A 14,987-nucleotide genomic window follows, 5' to 3' on the forward strand; every position below is an offset into this window, starting at 1 on the left:
CCCAGACAAATGCACTATTTCCTCATGTTAAAGAAAACTGCAGTGCCCAGCCATCTCAAAAATTAAAGTATATATTCGTGACCCACTTTCAGCGATTTACATCCTCAGTTGGAACGAATGGGCTTGGTGTTGAGAGCGAGAGACAAGCTCGATGAGTCAGTAAGTGTTGAGAGATGGACAAAGACATTTTTGGTCTTGTCATGGGATTTGTTGCTAATTAGAAAAATATAGGGAATTACCAACCTTACTGCAGAAAACTGTATATATGTTGGATAACATAGAGCAGTGAGTTATACCTCTATGCCTATAGTTAGTAAATGAATACTAACACAATTATCAATTAATTACCTCTTTTTTTTTGGAGCGTTTGTCATTGTGACCCAAAATCTGCATAGAAGTAATGGTTTTAGTGCGAACATTCACCCGTCTAATTACGCTCTTTCTGCTGCAGGTTCTAAAGCCTCAGATGGAGGGAACCATAACAAATACCTTGTTGACCTAAATACAAAAAAATGTCTCACGTCAAACAAACGACTGAGGCTTTCACAAAAGGGGAAACCTGCCATGTAAACACACAGCCATCAGTGATTCACTGCTTTTCACCATATTGATCACATCCAACAAAACACTGCCTCATCATAGGTGTGTTATGACTGTGTGTGTGTTTCCTGCGTGTGCTCTGTGTGTGACTGTGTCAAGGCAGCAGATAAAGCATGTTATGCAGTTGCGGCACTCCTTTTGCCTGACACGTTATCTGTCTGTCCATCACACACGTGCATGAATACACAAATGCAGAACACACACAGACACACACACACTAACACACACAGACTCACAAACACAAGTCTGCTGCTGTTGCCTAGCTGTGAAGGATTTGACATTAGACTTCCTGCTGCGGATGCTGCTGCTAATGCTAACGCTGCACAGAGCTTAAAGCAACAGTGAAAGACAGCAACACATATGACACAGAGACACACACTGCGGAGGAGCTGCCACCCCGGTAGGATAACGGAGGAAAATACTCACTCTAGCGTCAGCCCTGGAATTCTCAGCCTCTCCCGCTGGGCTTTCATGGCTGAACTGTGCTCGTTTGCTCTATTGTGGTCATGATATGCATTCACACTGCCTGCCTGCCTGCCTCCCGCCCCCCCTGCACTGACAAAGAGCCAAACCCAGCCACCACAGTGCGATGAGACGGATTGGTTTTCTCTCCCCCCACAAAAAGGGAGGGGGTTAAAAAAGGGGGGGCTTGTCTTCTTGTTTTGGTCTCTCCACGTTCCACCTTGAAGCTGTCAAATGAGATCCTTAGTCGCCTGTGGAGGGCATTGGAGGCAGGACAATACCCCATCCTCCCTCCCCTAATACACGCCCCCTGCTCCTTCACATGCACATTTGTGTCCCCCACCAGCACAACCAGCACCACAATTCCCCCACCAGCTGGTGACTTGCTATATAGCAGAAATCAATGTAATGAATTTAATCTTAATTTTGTCTTCTTGTCTCACACGCAGTCACCTTGACAGATACTAACACGAGGCACGGGCTATACGATGCAAAGTCACCACAAGCCCAGGGATGATGTCATCTGCGAAAGAAAAACATAATGCACCACTACCTGCCAGTCCACGTCAGTCAGAGTACAGCAAGACAGAGTGCACCCACACCTGTATTCATTTCCTCTTTATACAATAAATCATGCAAATCGAAAAATAAGGAAGAAGTAGAAATGGATGTTGCAGTGGAATTTGTTTATAACATCTCACCTAACTGGCAAACAAAGACAAATGCACCTAGATAAGAGAGGCACACAGTATGGTGTTGCGTCTGACTGGATAGGATAAATTCACCAAAAAAGGAAAATTTAGTTATTATCTATTTGCCCTCAAGCTGATGGAAAGTCAAGTTTAATTGTCCACAAATCATTTCTAGACTTTAAAGGCATTCTCCTAAACTGAGGTAGCTTGGGAATTGTTTTAAAATGTATAAAAACAACCAGAAAAAAAAAAGAGTGGAAAAAACAAAAAACAAACATAAAATAGTAAAACAGTAGGATTGGTTGATATCCCAGATTTTCTATAAAAATATCTGTTCCACCCAAATTTTTTTCTATTTTATTTGTATCTTATGTTGATTAGTAGTGTGAATTGTATAAATAGATAAGGGAGAGGTTGATATCCTACGTCTTTACTGCTCCCTTTACAGGAACACATACAACACTTTTAAATAACAAAATAATATTTAATAAAGACTTTGTAAACATAAAAGAATAGAATAAAATATTAGGTGCAGCAAATCTGTCACCGGTTTCCTTATAATACATTATATATTATATATCCTATCCAATTCAAGAGGGCCAGCCGGGTGTCAAATAACACTTATTATTTATAATTAAAAATGTAAATACAGACAGAGTGGTTGCTCTCAGGAGAAGAATCACACAGCTGTTTGATATTTGATGATAATGATAATAGTTGATATTATCCAATATCGGCCCGAGCCTTAAAAATAGCTTGTACAGCATAATACAAATCCTCGGAAGCTTCAAGATCCCAAATTGTGATTCACACCTTTGATGTGTGGTTAAACTCGTGCACTCACGCTCACGCTTTTAGCTTAGCAGCTCCAGTGCAAAAAAGGTGGAAATAACCCCTTTTCAAATCACAAATACACAAGCTGTATGGAGCTATTCTATGTTTTTTGTTGTTTTTTCACATTTTAAAACAAGTCACCATCTACTTCAGTTGTTCAGTAGAATGCAGCGATTCTTTTTTTGCAGTGAAGCTCCAGAGGTGCTGTTTGGACTACCAAACTTCACCCGTCTTTCATCTGTTTATGGGTAGATAATGACTGAATTTTCATTTTTCAGGGACTTTTCCTTTAAACTCAAAGTAATAAAGCATGATGACGCACGCATGGATTTAAACGACCTCAGAGGCGATTGCTTATCATTAGGAAAATCACCAATGACTTTATCTACACTCATTGTCGCAGATGCTTTATTGCAAAACCTTCAAGATCCCAATAAGTCAAAATGAGTCAGTGACTCACTGGCAGGAAATGGTCTGGGGATAAACTACTGCATGACAAAAGACAACACACTGTTGAGAAAATTACACTACAAGAAATGTGTTTACAATGAGTCAGCTAAAAGCTGTACGATGATGCTTTTGTTAAAACTGGACTGATGGGAGAGGCAAGGCAAGCAGATCAGACAGACAACACTCAGCTGCTGCCTCCGCCACTCATCCAATGAATTCTTTATTATGTTGAGCATGTTTGAGGAGAAACAGCCACTCCAGATGACACCAAACACTGCACTAACCGCAGAACTCGAAGATGAGGCAAGCAGGAACTGGAGCAGAAGAAGAAGAAGAGTTGTATTTCGAGTAGAGCAGGTCAGAGTCGGCCACAAACTTGCAGGAAACTATACACAGCTTGATGTGCTTTCAGGCATTTCCATCTTTCATCTTTTTATCTGATTTATTTTCTAACTTTGACTGTTATATTTGAACATTGGAGAACAAAAGAAAAGCCAGCTATCCAAGCAGACAGAGTAGAGAGCCAGTTTGGCAGAAACCTCTGACCCATGACTTCCTGTCAGTAAATGGTGCTGGACCCGGTGGCTTGAAGAAGATTTTTCCCTCTTTCTGAAAGTCAATGAGACATAACTCAAGTCTTTTCAGGGTGCTGGGGCAATGCCCTCTGCCATAAAATGTGTCTTGGAATATGCAGTGAATTGAAGAGGATATAAAAAGAGACACGCAGTATATTATAACTAGAAGGGCACTTGGAGAGCTCCGTCAAGGCTGATAATCCACTCTTGTATCATGTGCAAAACTGCAGCAGATATATGTCTGGGTATGCTGCATCTCTAAAACTATTTGAATAATATCAAAATATGTTTGTGTCTAGCTGAAGCCTCGTCATCTCAGCAGAGTTCCAACATTTCTCCTTAGTTCTCTGGTGGACTTAAATGCTGACAGTTCACATTTGGATATAAAAGTATAATCAGCTGCATGAAATATGTGTGTTAACGTGTCGGTACACTCACTATTCAAGTAGGCTTTTGAGACTTTGTAGTTAAGAATGAAATAGACAGTGGCTAATATCTCCCCTCTACTCCTCGTCTCTCATTACACTTATAATCAAAGTAGTTGCAAAGTATTTTTGTAGATAATGAAAGCAAATAATGTTATTGACTTGTGAAATGGAGAACTTGCTTGCAAATAGTTGCCTTTTAATCTATTCAGCAGATAAGGAGAAACATTTATTTGAAGGAAAACATCTAGTGCTCAAATGTTTCTACAGCCAGAGGTGCCAAAAGTAAAGTAAACTGCAGAGTCTCTATGAGAATAAATGAGCATTGGGATTTATTTCTATTGCTAATTTAAAATATTGATTAGTACAGCTTTAAAGTTGAAATCCATAACTTTATGCAAACGGTCATAGAAAATTACAGGGACTGTACAAAAGCCTGCTGAATGAGCCATTGCGAAACATGAAATTGTGTCAGTTAGTTTAACACTGTTGAGCCTTCGCTTCTTTTGAGCCTTTGCACCAGAGAAATTCCAAATATTGAATAGGCAGTTCCTAAATTCAAAATAAGAATATTCTTCCACAACTTTATACTTACATTCTATTCTATATTACCTTTACAAATTAACATTTATTCTTATTCATTCAGCTTTGTTGAAGGCTATGTACAAATGAGGTACTATTCAAGCCTCAGATTGAAGAGGTCATTGCAGGGGTAAAGTAAGCTTTTTTTTTTGTTCTCCTTTTAAATCAGAGAGAGCATGTTAGGTGTGCAAGTACTCTCAGGAGAGGTAGATATTCAACCAGTTTTTTAAGGCAGAAAGAGATTCTGCTGATGAACCGTTTCACCACTGAAGCAACACACAGATGTTTGGGTTTGGATTTCCAACCATTAAATCAATGGCAGGACAAGTTATCATTTAGTGGCTGATAACTTCAGCAAAGACACATGCTGCCAGAACCCGTGAAAAAAAAGAAGAAAATACTATGCATAAAAAAACCTCCAGGACGACTGCAAATATAAAACTTCTGCTCAAAACTCTCATGAAAAAACTAACCTCTAGCAACAACCTCATCTGCGATGATCAAGTTCATGAACTATGGTTGTTGACAGCATCTGTTGTATTCAATATCACTACAAAAAGACCATGTAACAGAATCCACAGCCAACAATTCCTCCTTGATATCCTGTTGCAAAAAAAAGCAGCTGATGGAGCTGGGCAGCACGACAGCTTTGGATCTTCAGAACAACAACAGGCTGTTTTTGTGCTGAACAGGATCCAAAATAATGTTTTTATATCCAATAGTGCGTTCCTCAAAGGTGCCAACACGTACAAATGATTGATTTTCAGATATTTAATTGGACCCAGCACAAGACTTCCAGTTATTAAGGTCAACCTATAAATAGGTTCCAGTAATCGCTCAGGTTGAAAACAACTTTACATATGACAGCATCTAAAAACATACAATTCATCACCCTTGTCGAGGTGGAAAGGGAATTACGGTGGTAAATGCCCCGCCAAGAGTTAAAGAGTTGGGGGAAAAGGGCTGACCTTGGTAGTTAACCGATATGTTGATGCCAACCAGTATGTTCATGGCATTGAATGTTCAGTAGATGGCTCTCTGTCACAGGAAAACCTCTGTGAGATTTCAGTGCTCCGAACATTTAAAGAGTTCAATTCCTTTTCCATGCCTTTTTTTCTTTAGTGAGTTAAAGATACATAGATTTAGATTCCAGCAATCCCAGATTAGGCATCATTAACAGTGTCAGTTTACATGTAACAAGCTTCATCTTATTCCCTTGTTGCCTCTTACATCTGTCACACCAACATTTGATCCTGTCTAACACACCGAAATCAAGCATGAGTGACAAAGCAGCAAGAGATGACAGCTATAATACCAATCTTATAATAAATATGAGACATACCACTAAGTTATGGTCACGTTTCTCATTTTCAAGGTGACAAATCAGTCCTACCCAATTGAATTCTATCAGCTTTTCAAACAAAAGCAGTTTTGATGAATTTGAAGCAATTTTATCAACATTGTCATACCCAAACACTATTACTATGGTTACCAAGGTCCCTGGTGGCTCCAGCTCTCTAAATATAAACTGGTGCGGGTTGGCGATCTCTCACTGCAGCCTGTTAGTAATGGCTCACCTCTATTACAGTAGGTGCCCCCTCTGGTAAGGTGCCACCGAGAGCTGCAAGGTGTCATGGGTAAATGTTTTTCCTGCACCATCAAACTACACCAAAATCAATGTTCAGGGCAGTCTATTATGCCTTCATCTAGCTTAAAAGCTGTGTCCATCAATGGCTGAGCATCAGCTTTAATAACCTGCTGAACAGAAATCTGACCATCCTAATTCACTGTACAGATCCTCTCTTTCTAATGACAACTTGGACTATTTAAAGAATAGCACTGATTAGCAAATTTCACCATGAATTTGAAAATAAACTCTTTTCTACTCTACTTAAACTTTCTAGATGTTCCAATAGCATTTTTTATTTCCCGATACCGATTCAGATACCTGAATTTGCATATCAACTGATATGAGGAAATAATCCCAAACCATAAATATTTTTTTTTTATAAATGTACACTGAACCTGCATAAAAAGTATTGGGTTTAAAGCCCCTGACAGTTTTCCATTCTAGGTGCGTTTTTTAAGAACAGATAGATGGTACTGATTTCAACTGGATCATGCAGCCGTCACATTCATTTTCGCACGCAGTTCAGATGAAATCTTTAAAAAGCTCAAAGCTCAAACTTGTAACTTCAAACATCAACTTGTATACAATGTTTATTTGACTATCTGCACTAATAATCTAATAGGCAGCGTGACAGCTGGAGGTTTATTACATGGTTTCCTGTTAAACAACTATCAAAACACCAGTGTACAGCGGATGCTTTTATGTAGCAGATATCTGAGTACTTACAAACTGCCTCTTCTGGGAAGACTCAGCTCTTTCTGCAAATGAGAAGAGAAGAAGTGTAAGTACAGAAAATAAGAACTTTAATATAAACGCATGTTACAACATTGAAAGGGTTACTTTGTTATTGATGCAACGCTTTCATTGATAAATCAAACAAAATCCACATGTTTGTGTTTTTTTTAAATAAATAAATGACGAGAAGCAAATGTGTTCAGGATTCTAGGCGACTGTGCAGTGGTGTGGGAGCTTCATTACATGGCCCATTTTTGTACATGCATCTATTGCAGTTAAAAAAGTTTAAAAAGTAAAATGTATTTTGCATTTCTGATGTTTGCAACTAATGGGGCTATTATACTTTCTTAAAAATGAAAATTTTTCCTCATTACACTGGAGGATGAATTCTGGATATATGATGCAGTGTGGAACAATAACCACTAAAGGTATTGTTGATACATTAACGGAATTGTGAAGCTGTGTTGCATTGCTGTTGCCACTTAATAATAATGTAATAGGATTATTCATAATGCTGTTGGCCACACAGTCTGATCGCTGAATCAGATTTATGCCTTTTGCGGTCTTTTCCGGCATCCCCAATGACACTACCCACGCTAAAATGAATCAGAAGACTTGCATTTTTGATTTGGTCTGAATACAGCCACAGTCAACGAAGACTATTAAAACCACATTGACAGCAGACGGTTCTGCTTCTGCAGCAGTGGCTTTACAGCCTCACAAATAGCCACCATATGGAAAGAGATCACAGAGCAGGTGTGAAACTGTAACTCAAACATGCCAAGAGAACTGGGAAGAAGTTTAAAGAAAGCATCTGGATTTAAAAATGTTCACTTAAAAATCACATAACAGCTGTGCCATGTGAACAGGAAGGCCATGAAAGGATGATGCTCTTCCCAATAACATTTCCTGTGGCTGATATACTGAAAATATAAAGTTAATTTCCTGCCTTGTCTAAATGTGGTGTAAATTTAAGTTCTCATAACACTTTTACAATCTGTTCTTGGTCTTATGTATGTTTATATTATTTCACTCAATTTAAATAATGACCAGACAGTATACATGAGGCTGAAACTAACAACAGAGGGCAGAGTTACACGAGGTCCGGCTTTAATAGCACCAACAATGCCCTCATTGATTTCCTGAGGATTATGCTTCCTCACAGGCTTCTTACTTATGGGATAAAACTGCTGGCAAACATTTGCAATATTGCAAAGTCCTTGGAGTCATTAACTGACTCTGACTCAATGTGTTAACACAATGATTAAGTCTTCAATCTCAGCAACTATTTCTGTATGTATCTGGTGGATATTTGTAAAAATCCAGTCAGGTGCCTCTGTTCATTTCCATTCTCTACCTGAGATGTAGGTGAATACAATCAACACATTTCGATTGATTTTCTATTTAAAATGGAAATCTTGACTCAACTAGCAACTTGTGCCTCTAAAAGATGAAAGTAAGGCTGTTGACATAAGCAAACTAATAAACACAGCATGCGCACAACATGGTGCTAGTTAAATATCAGTCAGTGAGACTTTGTAACTCACATGTGACTTCAACGACTCTGGAGGGGTTTTAATTATCATATATGGTTTAAAAGCTAGCGACACCCCACCAGTCAGTTACACCTCGATTCCACTTGGGCACACCACTGTAATATCACATGTGCAGTGCTGTTTTATCCCGTAGTCCACGTGCTTGGTGGAACCACAAGCATTGTCTAGGATGGCTGCGATTAACTCCAACAACTGTATCGCAGCAATAACGTGACGTAGATGTGCCTGATAAATCTGGTGGGTGAAACTGAAGAGGCCTTTTTGGAAGAGAAATTAAATGTCTTCAAAAAACTCAACTTGTTGCCTGTAATGTTGATAAAAAGGTGCTATTTGTAAGAAAAGTTGATTTTTGAGTCTCAACTCGTTGGGAATGAGACTCAAAAATCAACTTTACAAAAAGGACCATTGAACCTGGCATTCTCACGAGTTTGGCTGACAGGACACAATTTTAGAAATTCCTGGATGCATGGATCTATATGGAGAAGAAGGGGTCGCACTACGGAATAAGCCAGTTTAAGTAATCAAAACACACTATTCAACTTGTGCCCCCGTCACTGGGTAAATTTATTCTGGTTATTTTAGACCAGAGACTGAACGTAGCATTTGAGTTTGTGAAGCTGTAAGGACTCAACAGAACACCTCAAAAGGTGCTGTTCAGCTCCGTCCCGATAATTAAAATGAACCCTGACCCATTTAAGATTCAAAAGACCATATTTCTTTGACAGCTGTTAGGACGAATAAGTGAAATACATCAGAGCAGAGACGATGCTGCTGCTGCATCGTTGATGTGACACCTGGAAAGCCAAGCAAGCAACCAACCAGAGCTACAGTGACAGACGAGCACACTGTGTACAGATTGCTGTATCCCCTTTAGAGTCAATGCAACTGTTTGTTAATCACAGTAGTTTCTTGTTAAGAAGCAGGTTGTTTTATCACATTCACAACATTTCCCTGTGCTCTTTATCTCAGCAGTGTGAAACAAAGACAAATCTCTCCAGCTCAGATAATTCCAAATCTCTCCCCACTCGATCTGTCCTCTCACTGTAAAAGAGCACTGATAAATAACCTGGCTTTGGTTCCATTTTGTTCTGGGAAAACAAATCCCCCTGATTTGATCATTAGACATTTCATTGTCTCATAACTACCTGATAAGGGTGAGGTCCTTTGTCTCAAACAGTGTAGGACATTAGGTTGATGTGTATTGGCTGCTCCAGTCAGCAGAAAAAGCGCTAAGCCCCAGTCTCCCTTTGCTATCAATTAGGGCTTAATGTCTGACTTCCCCTGCTGCCTACACAAGACCAAGGGCAGAGAGTTTCCTTGGGAGACATGGCCACAGCTCACACAACACTAATTACCAGCAGGGAATGACTTACAACGATTGGATATCCACCAATCACGACACACCAAATAACAGTGTGAAGTCCAAAGACAATTTGAGAGCAAAAACATGAGGATAACAAACCAATTTACTGAGAAACATGTATTCACGTGAAATACAATTCATGGCTCAATAAAATATTTACATAAAAGGGGAATAAATGTCTCGCTTCACTTATTCATGCTTGATACTTGAAGCTTTCTGAATAAGCAAAGCTTTTGTCGAGAAAATGGTCCATTACTGACAGCGAGCGCATTCAAAGTGCACTGTGCGATATGGTTTTAATGAAATCGAGATGTGAGACACATCAAAAACACACAAACACTAAAACTCCCTACAAATAAAGTTTGGTTTTCTTTCTAGTATAAGAAAAGCAGGAGCAGGATGGAACAGGCATCGGAAACAAACCCAATCAATTTCTCTTTTTGTGGTGTTGTGGTATGAATTTACATTTTTAAATATTTCTCTATTCAATACTTTTCATTGCAGTGTCCGCCGCTCCCATGTGGGATTAAAAATGGCTGTCACGCACAAAGCAATTAACACAACACATGCATGTAATCATGCAAAATTCTGCTCAGCTGCGCACTCACTGATTTTGATGCTTCATCTCACTTGCTTTTATTTGACAAGTATACATTTGTGATGTGCTTGTGTGGGTTTCGTACAGCTCGCCTGATACATTCTTTATTTCTATGACTTTGTATGCTGGTTTTACTCTGCACGGTTTGTGAATGCGCTGTGTCTCCGCTCTGAGCTATCAAGGGACCACAAATGTGAATTAGCTTGAAGCTATAATCTGGTACGGTGCATCAAATCTTGACCTTTATGTTTGAGCTGTACACAGTCTCTTTTAAATAAATTAAATGAACTATAAATAATTAACATAAATCCAAGGTCAGCACTGACAGCAATGCTACATCAAAACAAGATGAGCACATTTTCTGCAGGTGAAAGGTTGCACATGTCCAAGTCCTCCTCAGCAAGAACCCTGTATTTGCTTAACTGTGCAGGTTTAATAAGAAAATAATGAATGGAACTTATAGATGTAGCATTTGTGCATTGAGTAGCAACAAACTTCAAACTGGTTTCTGCACTCTCTGGTGGGACGCCTTTTAAATCCCGATGTTACAATGGTGCAGGGGCTCTGTAGTTGGCAACGTCTTATCGGCCCAACGTTAGTAACCAACATCTTGCGCTTCTGTTGCATTTCTGACAAAGTTGTGGGACTTGTAGTATTAAATAATTCTTGCTGTTAACACAAATGGCCATAGGTGTCACCAAATCAGCCAATTCTTAAACCTAAAGAATTCCAACTTTAACCTGCAGTGTGGGACCCTGCTACAAATGAGTTCACACAATGTTAATTAAGCCTATCACTGGCAGATAGACCTCTATGTATTTCACCGTTTTATCTGTAAAATCTGTAGCGATGCATTTTACGTCAACAAGCTATGACTGGTCTGCAAGAGCTGCCAGAAGGGGGAGACAAATGTGCTGCACTGTGGGGTAAAAGAACATGGAGGATTTTAATGGTGTGATATTTCCTTTCGGGGTTAACCACAGTAGCATTAGCAGACACCATGGAAACATTTTTCTTTTCTCCCTTTAACAGCCAGTGGTCCTCACCTCTTTCTTTTATTATCCCTTACAGACACTTTTATTAATGTACTCAGAGTCAGAGTGGAGCCTGAGCTTTGTGCCAATGTCACGGTCAGTGTTTCAGACTCACACTGTTTAAAAATCAAAAGCACCAAAAGCAGAGAAATCAATTCATTGAAAAGCTCTTATTGGACCTATATGTGCAGTACCTTTATGTCATACATTTTGTGCATTTAAACTTTAAATTACAATTTTTGATCTGTGAATTTATAACTTTACTGTCATTTGATTCTCTTTGGAAAGTTATACATGCTGGGTAGTACAAAACATATCCTTTGAGGACAAATGTATGAGAAACAAATCTTACTCAAGCTTCAGGTGATGCACTTTTTTTCTTTCAATTCAATTATCTACTGGCCTTTTTGTTGGTTCAGCATATTCTGAAAGAATTCTGACTAATATTCAAAAACTATTTACAACAAAAAAAACCTTGCCCTCATCAAGCCAACACCTAAAGGCTTGAGTTCTGTGTTCAAATGAAAAGCCTTGACGTGTGTTTTTCAAAGTCAGCATGAAGCTGAACATAAATACAAGTGTTTCCATTAAATTTTATGATCCTTAAGGAGGTTAAATCCTGTCAAATGGGTAACACAAACTTAGAGTAATTGCATGAAAACCTTTCATCTGTAAAAGTTGGCTGTCAGGAAGTCAAACAGGTGATAAAAGTAAACCTTGTGGATTTAATCATTAGTTTATCCAGTTATCTTCTCAGTGTTCAAGAGCTGACCTGAGATAGCTTATTATTCCTCAGGGTAAATGTCAATGAATGACTTCTAGCAACAACATTTCATCTCCAAGACACCACATCAAAGCTGTAGGACTGCTCTTGTAAAAAGGCCTATGAGTAATGGTTCATTAATAATTCCCCTTGATTTATCTTGGATTTTCCTACATCTCAAGATCAAAAGTCTACTTGGTTTGACTGCAGTTTGCTGCTGAGTGGCAGGAAAATCCCAATTCTCATATGAAGTCTTAATGTCGTCAGATCAGCACCTTAAATGACATCAGAGTAAAGGTAAATACCCTCCGCCCCATCTTTCCTGTGGAATCTGGATTCTAGCTCAGTTTGTCTGTAATTATCAAGTGTGCCACAGAGTTCACTGAGGATCGCTGACCAGATCTACTTAACAATCTTGTAATTAAGGGCTCTCTGATTTAGTATTGGCAACCGTTATCCAGCAATGAGCAAACTGCTGCCTTTGGCCACATGCAGTCTTGAAAAGAGATGAATGATCAATTTCTTTTCAGATCTCATCTGAGTGGATAGCTACATATGGATATCTGCTCAAACTATAACAAATATTGTTGCTGATCTTGTTCATATCATGTATAAGATCACATGAGGTTGTATTTAACTACAAAACTTGAGCAGATGAAATGCACAGCAATGCATCATCAACTAGTGACTGTCCTGCTTGACGTTAGGTTTAAGAAATAAGACTTCTCGAACATTCATTAGACATTTATGTTTGAGATAAATAAAGGAATCAACTGTTTTTTTTGAACAGCCATGGGAATAACAAAAGGGTCCTAATTAAAGACTCAGAATCAAATCTTAGCCTTCATCTAACCTGAATGTTGCTTCAAAGTCAGAGACATCAAGTGTATGTGGAGATTAGGAGAGGTCAAATAGATCAATGAAGCTGGCTATCTGCTCCCAACACATGTGTAATACAGCAAGTAAACAAACACAAAACTGACTGAAGGATCTTTTGGTTGCAAACGGTCTGGACATTTATAAACATACAATGACCTAAATTTGGATCATATAGAAACTATGTGTAAGCATCTGATGTGTATGAACTATGACAGCTACATCAGTCAATTTAAACCCACTGTCTGAAGTAATATCTTCCACTATTATGCCCAGCTCAATGTAAAAAGAAGATATTGATTTCTCTACCAGCAGGGGGAGATTCAACAGCAAAGTGCACAGACACTGTTAGAAAGCTTGGCTGATTAAATCTGTTGGCATCCTCACATTTCTCCTTGTAGCAGGATGTTAAGTGTCATAAATACTTAATCCCATGCCTCGTCCAATGTTGTACGAGGGAAACAATTAATTTCAAGAACGACACTGAGAAAAACAGTGTCGTAATTTGATGATCGCTCAGTTCAGTTGTTTTTTAATGAGGAGCATCTTTTAAAGCCACGATAATGGAACCTGGAGTCAAAATAAATTAAGATTAAGGAGATATTCACAGCTATAGCCCGACGCTTGCAGGCTAAAAGTTTTGTTAAAGTCGCTTTAGCTGGTGAAAGCTAATATGCCTAATCATGTGAGATTCTGTTATAACAACATATATTACTATTTAGTGATACATCACTGTTTATTTTGCACAGTCCTTGATTGCCACTGGAACTAATGACATTATGTTTGTAAAAATGCAACATTGGTAACTGTCACTTGCAATGTACTTATGTCTTTACTCACTGTTAACCGTGGACTGGTGTCTGTTCATGTTTGACAGGAGCAAATGCAAATGACAGAAGTGATGCACAAACTCAGACAACAGAAGGGACGAACAGCTGGAGATGACAGAGGACTCCAAACTACTGAAGACGTCACTACAGCTTGAACAGAGGGTAGTGTATCCTCAGAACATCAGAGGGATGTAAAATCTGGTGGAAGGTAAAACTGTGTAGCCTCCAACAACAGATAAAACAGCAATAAAATACAAATGAAAGACAAGATAAAAAAATAAATAAATAAATAAATTGCACTAATGTGAATTTTCAACCCTGATTCCAAAGGAGGGACGCTGTGTAAAATGTAAATAAAGACAGAATGCAATCATTTGCTAACGAACTGTGTCGAACAACAGCCGCTGTATGAAGTGTTCCTGAGTCCAAGAAGTAACATCCTTCATACACTCATGTGCTCCACAAAGTGGTGAACCTCGCCCCATCCTTGCTTCTGAAAGACTAAGCCCTTCAAGGACACCCCCTTCATACCAAATCATGATACTATTACCTGTTACCATTTAGGGCTGCAGCAGTGTCAAAGTTTTCCCACGACTAATCAGCTTGTATGAACATATGCTGTAGAGCGCTGTGCTAATTTACTGCTAATGCAAACCCAACTTTCTACTGCTGCTGCTTGACATTAAAAGCATTTAACCGACAAAATGTGAGTTGACGTTTATTTTGAAGTAGGCTAGTCACAGGAGATGCATTGTTCAGAGAGTTTAGCACTTATTCCTGTCGTTCATCAAAAATCCGTCTACATAGCAAAACAGCAGTCATGTTCAGCATTTGCTGACAGCGGATCAGTTTGAAATATGTCTGGGGGGTAGTTCTCCCCAGTTTCCTTGGATGAACAAGAAGGAGCTGTTTGATGAAGAGCTGCAGGCGACAGGCTGCACAGCCCTAACTTCTCAATGAGGTAACAAATAACTTGGATCTG

The 14,987-nt window shown here is 39.0% G+C and overlaps 1 protein-coding gene across 11 annotated transcripts in view; it reads right to left on the minus strand.

The window, feature by feature from the left end:
* mast4 (microtubule associated serine/threonine kinase family member 4) overlaps nt 1-14,987 on the minus strand; it is a 105,463-nt gene that overhangs the window by 42,940 nt on the left and 47,536 nt on the right. For 10 of the 11 annotated variants that reach the window (XM_030435047.1, XM_030435045.1, XM_030435044.1 and 7 more), the window contains one exon: nt 6,977-7,008. In XM_030435047.1, coding sequence (XP_030290907.1) covers nt 6,977-7,008 — 32 coding nt within the window. Of the gene's footprint in view, nt 1-1,026; nt 2,008-6,976; nt 7,009-14,987 lie in introns of those variants that run through there. The other variant, XM_030435053.1, reaches the window with a different exon arrangement.

Source organism: Sparus aurata, chromosome 12 (assembly GCF_900880675.1).
Source record: "Sparus aurata chromosome 12, fSpaAur1.1, whole genome shotgun sequence".
Classification (NCBI taxonomy): Eukaryota; Metazoa; Chordata; class Actinopteri; order Spariformes; family Sparidae; genus Sparus; species Sparus aurata.